Raw genomic sequence first — 11169 nt, 5'->3', positions numbered from 1 at the left:
TTGACGATACAAGCTAGTGGAAAGTGTTTTTCCCACTACCTAATCTAGTGCGTAATACTAATACCCACGAGAAGCTCATGTCGTAATAGAACATATTCCCCGAGCATAAACGAAAATAGATGTCTTTTTGCGGCAAATTTTATCGGCTCTTGCCACAAGAAGTGTCTTGGAAAAAGATAGGTATTGGCCATGATTTAAACCTTTCGTGGACTACAATACATTTTCCGGTGAGTTTTATCCCATGAACTTCCCACAACAAAATTTTGTGGGAATATAATTTTTTTCACAAAAAGTCAGCTTTTTGCCACAAAACTCATTCATGGAAAATTGCCACAAAACTCATTAACCAAATTAACGTGATAAGTTTGATTTGACGCATCTCAAGTACTCATTCAAGCTCTTTGCATGAGTTGTATGCTACATATAATATTCAAAGTCAAAGGTACTACTTCTCTTGATCAATTGATAGATCATGTCATGATTGATTGATCAGTATGTGCATATATATATATATATATATTTATATTTATATACACACATAGCTTGCATGTAATGGTGAATCTAGGAATATTTTTTTAAGGGTAAGTACTACTATATATAATAAATAATTATTTTCGTATATCTTAATTTTCATAATGTATAAAAATTTAAAACAAAGAATGAAAGTTTAAAAATGTGTATACTATTTAATTAAATGAGTTATATATAATAACATCATGTATAGATCATTAGATGGATGTTGAATAGTCTAAATCGTTGACTTTAAGTTCCCTCCTTATATGTAGGGTGAGTTTGAATTTTTTTCTCTTGGCTTAAGAGCATTGGCAATGTCCTAGCCATTGCCAAGTCTAAAGTTTGGCTACAATTTCAAATTTTGGCTATAGCATTAACCTTTGGCTAGATGAATTCACATTAGATTAGTCATCTTAAAGTCAAAATAATAATATAATATTATATATTTTAATGATATTTTAAAATTTTTATTTTTATTTTACAAATACACGTCAAGGGGCTGGGTAATGAGTTGGTCTTTGGAGTCATTGGGCTTAGTGGCTTCATTTGATTCATTGGGCTGATCCTCAAACACTCCTGTGTCATGCTTCCCTGGTTGAAAAAGACTTGCCCTCAAGTCTTACTTTCCCCTTCTTCATCATAATAGGGCAAAACATCAGAAATATTGAAAGTTGTTGAAACACCATAGTCACCTAGGAGCTCAATCTTGTTGCATTATCTTCAATGCATTGAAGCACCTTGAAAGGCCATCAGCTCTAGGCCTAAGCTTAGCATGACGTCCACCTAGAAAACGTTCCTTCTGAAGATGAATCCACACCAAATCACTTCTTTAAAAGCTGCTAGTTTTTTATGCTTGTTGCCTTGCTTGTTGTACTCTTCAGTTTGCTTGAGAATACGATCTCGAACCTGTTCATGCAACTTCTTAATGAACTTCACCCTCTCTTTTGCATCTCCACTAAACTGCTAGGTAGTAGGGAGTGGTGCCAAATGTAGAGGACTAATGGGATTTTGTCCATAGACAACGTAAAATGGACTATGACCAATAGTTTGACTTCTGGATCGATTGTATGCAAACTCGGCTTGTGCTAACAAGAGATCCCATTGTCTAATATTTTTTCCCACAAAACTTCTCAACAAAATTTTCAAGCTTCGATTGACAACTTCTGTTTGACCATTTGTTTGGGGATGACAAGTAGAACTAAATTGAAAATTAGTTCTAAGTTTTCGCTAAAGAGTACGCCAGAAATGACTCATGAACTTAGTATCTCGATCTGAAGTGATTGTCTTAGGAATACCATGAAGCTTGACAATCTCTCAAAAGTAAAGATCAGCCACATGAGAAGCATCAAGTGTCTTATTACAAGGAACAAAATGTGCCATTTTGGAGTGTAGTGATCAACAACCACCATAATAGAATCTTTGTTCCTTTGAGTCTTTGGCAAACCCACAATAAAATTCATACTCACGTCTTCCCATAGAGACTTAGGGCAGGTTTGGAGAATGGGATGAGACACAAAATTCTCATCTCATAAATCTCATCATTACATGTTTTTCAAATCTCCATACAAAATATAATAAACAATTTAATTTTTTCAAATCTCAATTCAACTTTTTCAAATCTCAATACAATAATAATACTAAAACATAATATTTTAAACACTAAAACAAAATATAAAATTCTTATTTCACCCCCCAAACCTACCCTTAAGAATTGGAAATGGAGTGTGCAACCCTGTATTTTGCCAACGTCAGGTATGGGGTTCCGTAGCTCTTTGGGCCTGGGCCGTAACCCCCCCCCCCCCGGTTCACAAGATTTATTGAGAATTATAAGTAACATTAGATACTCGATAACGATTGTGAGGATCTGGTGCAGCACTTTATGTACATCTTTCTCTCCCAACTCCAAATCCTATGATTCTGATAACAACTTTAAAAGATTTGAATATTTTAAGGTAACTCCATGCATGCAGTTTGAATATTCAATAAAAATTTTAAGAAATCCAAATATTTTATGGTAAATATATCTTAAAATTTTTATACTTTTAAGAAAAAATCTATTTATTATCCATTTTCTCATCATCATTTCATCATCCCATGACATGAGATTAGATGATAGGTTCACAAGTAAAATATAACAAATAATCTCTAATCATCTAATGCTACATCATGAACGATTATAAGAATTGAGATGATGACTTGATGAGTAGCATTAAAGCCAGTAAGTTATTTGGATTTTAATCCGGCCCTTATCACGATTTATCATATATGTGTAACACGCACAAATACTAATAAAACATTGAAATTACAAACTCAGAAGTACCGTACTTTAATTCAAAGTTAATAATGGTTAAAACTTAATTAAGGAACCGATATGTTTTTTTTCCTTTTCAATGAAAAGTCCAAAGCTTTTCATGATCCGGATTAAACATATATATAAATATAAATATATATATATATATATATATATATATATATATATATAAGACAAGTCAACGCACTGCATATATAATTGCAAGACCAACATTTTTTGTTTGGAAGATCACAAGCATAGATGTTTTAATTTATACACATTGCTTTCCTCATAGTTATTTAAATGGTGGTCATGATCACTAGTGAAGTTAATTTAATGGAGATCAATTAAGTAGATGATCATCTTCTTAATTAATTCATGAACATGTCCATTAATTGCATTACACGTATCTTACTAATTTATAATCAATCATCATATTGAAAAAATATATATTCTCGATCTACGCGGCCAGCATCTTCTAATATTTGACCAAGAAAATTAATTATTTCTTCGTATAATCTATGCGGATGATCTTACCCTGTATCACGGAAACTACGTACACCAGATCATTAATGCAGCACAAACTTGACATTATCCTAAAGCAGATATCTAAGCTATATATAGCAAGCTGACATAGAGCATGCAATTTGTGCCTGTATATATAATAGTCGTTGTTTTCATTTTTATCTGCCATTGCCTGTAAATTAGTCGCTGTAAAGGAGTAAGAAGAAAGAAAACAAATATCCAGCAGCGCCCGCTATCCCCAGATCAAGAGGTGACTACTATTCAAGCACCCAAGATTATCAAGGTGGGGCTGCCAAAGGCAGTCATGTTGGAGGCTCAAGAGATGGTGGCCTGGTTTTTATATATGACCGATAATGGTGCTACTGTCGCAGCTGCAGCAACTTTTTCCGCCACGGCTGCGGTTTCAGTTGATGGTGGTGGTGGAGGTTGTGGCGGTGGCGGTTGAGTTGGTGCTGTGTCGCAGGCAACATTGGTGGTGGTTGACGGGCATGATCATGATCAACTCATTGATATTCATATTCATATTCTCTGTTGCAAGTTTGCAACAAGAACGACTGCTGCCACTGGTTAAATAAACAGTGATTCTAAATAAACAGATCGATGCTTCTAAATATTGATCTCTCATGTACGATTTCCGGCTGCCATGCATCGATCTCTGGTTAGTATGACCATTTCCGATCGAGAGATGCATCCTGCGCAGTTTCAGTTTGCAGACATAAAAAACTGGAAAATGGAAAGATATATAACCCCGGCCCAAGATATAACAGATCATTATATATGGAATTAATCGATCGATCGATGAAATATTCGCATGAGTATCTGATCTCAGTATCTGAAAAGATGAAGTTCATGCAGATTAAGTAGATGGAGCCTGATCATTTCACGTGCGGATTAAGCTTCTTCTGGCTCAATTATTATATCCATATTAATTAATTGTTCAAGATTTACGGCCTTAAATATTAACGGCAGTACCACTCAATTTCATATATATCTATTTCTGATCGAAAACTTAAAAGAAGGTAATTGAACATGATCAGGATCTGGGAATCGGCGATCATTAATATTGACGGCAACCTTTAATTAGGAGGACTTCGATATATATTTGGATTTTCAGTACTTGCGGCCGTAGTTTAACAAGCAATAAAGGAAATATCTAGGAAAAATATAAAGAGAGAATTAATTAAGGAACAAAGAACCAAAAAAAAAAAAAAATTGTTACTCTTTAATAATATTGTTTATATGTTCGTACGTATATAGGATATGTAGATTAGAAAAGAAAAACGCTCAAAAAGTGTTCCTTTTCCCTTGGATTTATTAATTAGAACTAGGGTTATCATCACGTTTATTTTGCATAATTAATCTATAAAACATACTTATCTATGATTCATAATTCAAATTGTACATGATGTTTTCAGATCATGAAATGCATTAATAGGCCTGAAAGACGTGAATTAAGATCATATTTATATGCTTTAAGGTGCCTAATTCAATCATATTTAAAGCATGCATGTTTTAAGATCATGAACTGGATAAGATGAACTTTTCCCTTGTTGTACTCAAAGGTCGCATGAACTTATCATATTGTATAGTTGAAGTTACGTACTAGTTAAAATTGAAATATATAGGTACCAGCTTAGTTTATTGAATTCTTGATTTCTTGCGACTCAAATGATCATCTCTGCAAGTAATCGTCAGTACCCGAAATTGACCTTGCTATTCGTCGTTGATTTCTTCGATCGCCGCCTTTTGAGAAACAAGATTTTACGCGTTTAAATGTAATTGGAGTTCCCTTTAGTTCTTGAATTGTAATTTCTATACACATGATATATAGGGAATTTATAATTATTGACTTTAGTTGGGGATCATATGTAGCTGATCCGATCCCCGTACCCCATGCTAGCAGACCTAACTAGCCCCACGTTGGCTTTATTGCATTCACCTATCATTCTTACCAAATTCTCTCAAGTCACACCTACTATTCTCACATACGTTAAGTACTGTATAATGCATGATGTCTCATTGTCCATGACCAGTAAATATTGGACCATTTTTATGCCAAGGCATACAAGTTAGAATTGTCTGAGTTTTTCAATTGTTGACAATTAACTTGGTCCATGCAGACTCATGAATTGTGACTTTTTCAAAGTCGTGAATCGTGATCCCTTACACGTACTACGCATTATATTGTTGGAATTTGGAATCATGAGCCTATAAATACCTTACAATTCTTGTTAAAATGATATCAAGATCGCAAAATCCTAATTTCAAAGGCTCTTAAGATCTCTCTCTCTCTCTCTGTGACTCTCTCTCGCTCGAGCTCACTGATATCTGTACCTTATTCTCCATGGCAACAACAAATGTAGCCTTGCAGCCTTCAACTTTTGGAAAACTGATCACCGTTCTCAGCATTGATGGTGGTGGAATTAGAGGAGTTATCCCAGGAACTATCCTTAGCTTTTTAGAATCTGAGCTGCAGGTCGAATATATTACTCTAGCAAAATGCATGCATGCATGTTAATATGAGTTAGAGCATATTCCACGTTCAGAATATCACGCATTCCATTTTTATTTTTAGTCGACTCAATGATGCTGATCCATTCCATACACCATATATTAATTATATATGCATGCACAGTACGCAAGCGGAAACACCCATACATTAATTAGTATAGAAACACAAAAACATATGTACATTATTTAGATTTATATCTTAATTTGTTTGGTTATGGTGCAGAAACTGGACGGTGAAGATGCAAGAATCGCAGATTACTTTGATGTGATTGCAGGAACAAGCACAGGCGGTCTTGTGACTGCCATGCTGACAAGCCCAAATGAAAAGAACCGACCCTTGTTTGCCGCCAAGGATGTTAAGGATTTCTACCTAAATCAATGCCCTAAAATATTCCCACAAAACAGGTGAACTCTATTTATTTATTTTTATTGTATTCAATTGATCCACAACTCGTTTTACAGTCATTAACATGAACTCGATCATGATATATTTGAATTTCAGTTGTCCATGGTTTCCTCATATTACAAAGATAATGAAAGCTTTATCCGGACCAAAATACGATGGCAAGTATCTACACAGCCTTGTCAAGGAAAAACTTGGAAGCACAAGGTTGCACCAGACATTGACCAATATTGTCATCCCAACATTTGACATCAAGAGGCTCCAGCCAACTGTCTTCTCCAGCTACGAGGTACGTAGAACTACTATATATTTAAAATCACGTACGTTTCCATTCACGAGCGAAATGTGGGATTACGATGTTCTTGATGACCATTAATGAGTTAGCTCTAGAAAGTTATAACCTTCAATTTAATGGAGCTCAGTTCTAATTACAACTTCCAATTTTAATCTGATTAATTTTCCATGCACCAGGTGAAGAGAAACCCAAGCTCAGATGCCTTACTCTCGGACATATGCATCGCAACCTCAGCAGCACCAACTTATCTTCCCGCTCATTACTTTCAAACCAAAGACCCCGCAGGAAAAGTTCGAGACTTTAACCTAGTAGACGGTGGCGTTGCTGCAAATAATCCGGTACGTACGTACGTATATATATCATATGATATCATATATCGGCCTACACATGCAAACAAATCTAAATTCCCATTTCCTTTTTCTTTAGAAGATTAACTTACTATTTGTGCATTAAATAATATTCTAGGCTTTGCTTGCCATCGGTGAAGTAATAAAGGAGGTCACTAAAGGAAATACAGACTTCCTTCCCATGCAACCGATGGACTACGGAAAGTTTCTGGTAATATCATTAGGAACTGGATCTTCAAAAGTTGAAAATAAATTTAATGCGCATGAGGCAGCTAAGTGGGGCATTTTGAGCTGGCTAACCAATGGTGGTTCCACACCTATTGTCGATATATTTACACAAGCAAGTGCGGATATGGTCGACTTGCACCTTTCTGTTGTTTTCAAAGCCCTTCAGTCAGAGCAAAGCTATCTACGGATTCAGGTATATATTTTTATTATTATTATTCATGGCCGCCAATATTTCTCCATAAACGTACGGATACATGCATGCATGCCAATATATATAATGAATATATGAATTAATTCAAAAGCCTTTTTATCAATTCAACCTTTCTAATTCATGCATTTACAGGACGACAAGTTGACTGGGGATATCTCTTCTGTGGACATAGCCACAAAGAAGAATTTGGATGATCTTGTGAAAGTTGGTGAAGAATTGCTAAAAGAGCCAGTTTCTAGGGTGAATTTGGAAACTGGACTTTTCGAGCGTTCTGGCCATGAAACTAATGAAGAAGCTCTCAGAAGGTACGTATCTAGCTATATATAACTCTATATAATTAATTAATTAAACTTTGACAATTGCTTAATTATTTTGATGAATTCTATTAATTATAAGTTAATTATCAAGTTTATAATTAAATCGATGCAGTTAGTCAAATGGAATATTTATCAAACTCGTTTATTTCTTGCAGGTTTGCGAAAATACTATCCCAAGAGAGGCAGCTTCGCCATGCTAAGTCCCCCAATGGACACGCCGCAAATTCCAAATGATGTTACACTAATTTAAGCGATCAAAGAAATTGTTTGTGTCATGAATATATAGATATTTGTTTAATTCTTTTGTAATTGGAAGTTGTGAAAAAATTATTGTAAGGTTGAGGTGGAAGCACATAATAATCCACCATTTGACCCAGTCATTCCAAATTATATGTAATTTAATTTTCTGTAATTTTTTCTTCGATTTTTTATGGTGTGATCAATAAAAATAAGGCAATTACCTGCCAACTATAATTTTTACATGAGCATTTTCTCTCAATCAAATTGCAACTAATTTCTTGGAACTATTCTTCTTGCATGAAACTATATATATATATATATATATATATATATAAATATATTGTATCATGAGTTCGATTTCCTTAATTCCTTAGTTTCACTGCCCATCAGTATTTCTGCATCTTTGCCTCAGATATTTCACCCACACAAATGCCATGCAGATATCTTATATGCAGATTCACTGTCCTCTAGCTAGGGATCGGATGGCCAGTATATATAGATAGATAGATAGATAGATAGTACTTTTTACAGAAAATTAATATAATTTAATTTTTCTGATTGGTCTTTTCCAGGAAAATTAAATAAATAATGAAGTATGAGTTTTTATTTTATTTTTTTCTGATTTATTTTTTTTGGATTTTCTAATGATAGCTTGACTTGTCTTTTCAGGAAAATAAATAAATAAATAAAGAAGTGTGAGTTATTATCTTTTTTTTACATGTAACCAGTTGATGATCATGATTCTCATAATATAAAAAATGTTATAATTCATTCCATCAGTTTATAAATATAAAATTAAGAATTTTGATAAAATAAGTTTTGAGTGTTAAATTAGACGTACAGAATATCAATATTCATTCAATTTGATAAAGAAAGCAGTTGAATATGAAAATATTTTCTTAATTATTAAATACAACAAAATATTTACTAAGTGGTCTTAATTAATATATAAGATAAAGCACGTCGACCCATTCCTATATAAGTTTTATTTATTCAAGTATTAATTATTAAATACAACAAAATCTTGTTCCTCACATTGCTTGTATGCATGCATATCAAAATATGGTGTACAACCTTTTTTTTTTCCATGCACCTGTCAACTTAAAATAAATCATTTAATTTAGTTTTTATATTATTTAGTGAAAATACATGTAATACGTCACCATCCCAAGTTGTTTCAAGAAAAAGCAACGATATGGCCTCATTTGATTACACAGATCATGAAATAAGATGATATAAAAATTTGATTACATAGAATATCATGAAATAAGATGATATGAGAGATATGTGAATAGTAGTGAGATAATTTATGAATAACAGTAAAATAATATGTGAATAGTAGTAAAATAGTTTGAGTTAAATTATTTTATGGGATTTTAGAGAATGTGAGAGAAAAAGTTGAATAAAAATATTATAAAATTAAAATATTGTTATAATATATTTTTAATATTAATTTTGTTTTGGAATTTGAGAAAGTTGAATTGTTTTTTGTATTTTGTTTAGAAGTTTGAAAAAGTTCATGCAATGATTAGATAAAAAGTTTAAAATTTCAAAATTTGAAATTAAAAAGTATTTGTATTTATATTATATTTAGATATTGAGATAAGTTGAGACTATTTGTAAAACCAAATTAGGCAATATATGCAATTTCATATATTCCCGCTGATATTTTGATGTCCAAGCTTATGAATATACGAAAACGCGCGCCAAGTAGATCACTGATCACCTTTTATATATAAGGAAAAAGCTTCTATGCCCTGCACGTTTGATCATTTTAATTCATCGTTGGTCAAAATTTTATTATTATTTTATTATTTTTATCTCATGGTTAAGTAAGTGATTTTAAATGTATTGATATTTTTTTATTTTTAAAAATATTAAAAAATGTGAAAAGAATTAAAAAAAAATTAGAAGTCTTACCCTATATAGGATGGGCGGCACAATAGCCTTACCCTATATAGAATTAGAAGTCTCGTTGCAAGTACGTGATGCTTGGGTAAGTTGAACGCTCGATCGCTTTCATCAACTGCATGCAATTAAAGACTTATATAATATTATATAATATATATAGCTCTGACTAAGCCAATGTTTGACTGTATTGATTCCTGATTGTGTGACTGAGGACCCCCGGCGCCACATCCAGGTCAGATTTCTATACTTCGGTCGATATTGCGTGTGTAACTAAGACAGGTACTGATCTTTTATTAATATTTAATTTTCGAGAGGCCCACAAACTTTAATTAGGTTTGGACAAAGGAAAATATTATGCCGAACATATCGAAATTCTTTACCGATTTTTTTTTATTTAATTATTATGTAAGTATTTTTTAAATAAATATGTGATTTTTTTAATTTTAAAAAAATATTTAAATAGTTTAAAAAAATAGTAAAAAAAAAAGGTTTTAAGTGTTCGGTAAAGAATTTCGATAAAAATCTTTTGTAGATGTAGCAACGTCCTTGGAAAAAACAGAGAAGATGCAAGGTTACAAAAGTGTTGTACGTACGTGTTTAATAGTATTTTATTGGACTTCAAGGGTGGGCGGCGGGCTACCGCATTCGGTTCGTCCATCCCCTCACTTGGGCCGATCTAGGGCACCCATCCGCACAAGGCCAGCGGTCAGGTGAAGCCAGCTCTGCTCATCTTTGGAAGCCGAGGGTTGGGGCCAGGCTAAGTCCAAACCCGGCTCAAATATAACTCTCCAAAACGACGTCATTTTACCACGTATTTTATTTTCAAAACAACCTTTCCCAACCCCCTCGCGTAACTCTTTTCTCTTTCCTCTCTTTATGAGAGTACTTGAGGTACTCTCACTACTATTCTTTATTTTATTATTACTTTTTACATACTTTTCTAATATTCATTACTTTTTACCTACTTTTTACTACTATTCAATATTTTATTATTACTTTTTCATTACTTTTTTACTACTATTCACAAACATTCTCAACATTTCTCAACACTTCTCACTACCCAAACGTACCCACTCCTCAGGTCCTCTATTATACTTCGTGGTCACCATCGCTGTCACCCCCAGCTCCATCTAGTTAGTTCTCCCCTGATCAATTGCATTAGGTACTGCTAGGATTTTAGTCATGTGTATAATAGATTACTAGACTTTGGTTGAAAATTCAGATCACCGAAAGACTAAAACCACACGGGAAATTAAATTTAAGCTGTCTAATTCTGATGTACGGAAATTACAAAGTCGCATGCCTATATATGTATGTGGAAAGCCATGCAAAATTTACATTGAAATGGCAACAATATTCTAGCTAGACAGCTAATTAA

General features: G+C 33.3%; 1 protein-coding gene across 1 annotated transcript; it reads left to right on the top strand.

Annotated features, from left to right (window-relative positions):
* Window positions 1–5569: 5569 nt before the first annotated feature.
* LOC108979911 (patatin-like protein 2) lies at window positions 5570–8122 on the top strand. The gene is made up of 7 exons (XM_035688176.1): window positions 5570–5804; window positions 6063–6244; window positions 6342–6531; window positions 6714–6875; window positions 7003–7305; window positions 7456–7628; window positions 7796–8122. The coding sequence occupies exons 1-7, from the start codon at window positions 5673–5675 to the stop codon at window positions 7872–7874; spliced, it is 1221 nt and encodes a 406-aa protein (XP_035544069.1). The 5' UTR covers window positions 5570–5672; the 3' UTR covers window positions 7875–8122.
* The last annotated feature ends 3047 nt before the right edge of the window (window positions 8123–11169 follow it).

Source organism: Juglans regia, chromosome 3 (genome assembly GCF_001411555.2).
Source record: "Juglans regia cultivar Chandler chromosome 3, Walnut 2.0, whole genome shotgun sequence".
NCBI lineage: Eukaryota > Viridiplantae > Streptophyta > Magnoliopsida > Fagales > Juglandaceae > Juglans > Juglans regia.
The sequence above is the reverse complement of the archived record's forward strand: the minus strand, read 5'-3'. Positions and strand labels throughout refer to the sequence as shown.

Bases quoted from the DNA above. Each gene is read 5' to 3' on its own strand.
- LOC108979911 (XM_035688176.1), top strand. From the start codon at position 5,673: ATGGCAACAACAAATGTAGCCTTGCAGCCTTCAACTTTTGGAAAACTG. The intron at 6,245-6,341 runs GTGAACTCTATT...TTTGAATTTCAG, and splicing joins AAAATATTCCCACAAAACAG to TTGTCCATGGTTTCCTCATA. The intron at 7,306-7,455 runs GTATATATTTTT...ATGCATTTACAG, and splicing joins AAAGCTATCTACGGATTCAG to GACGACAAGTTGACTGGGGA.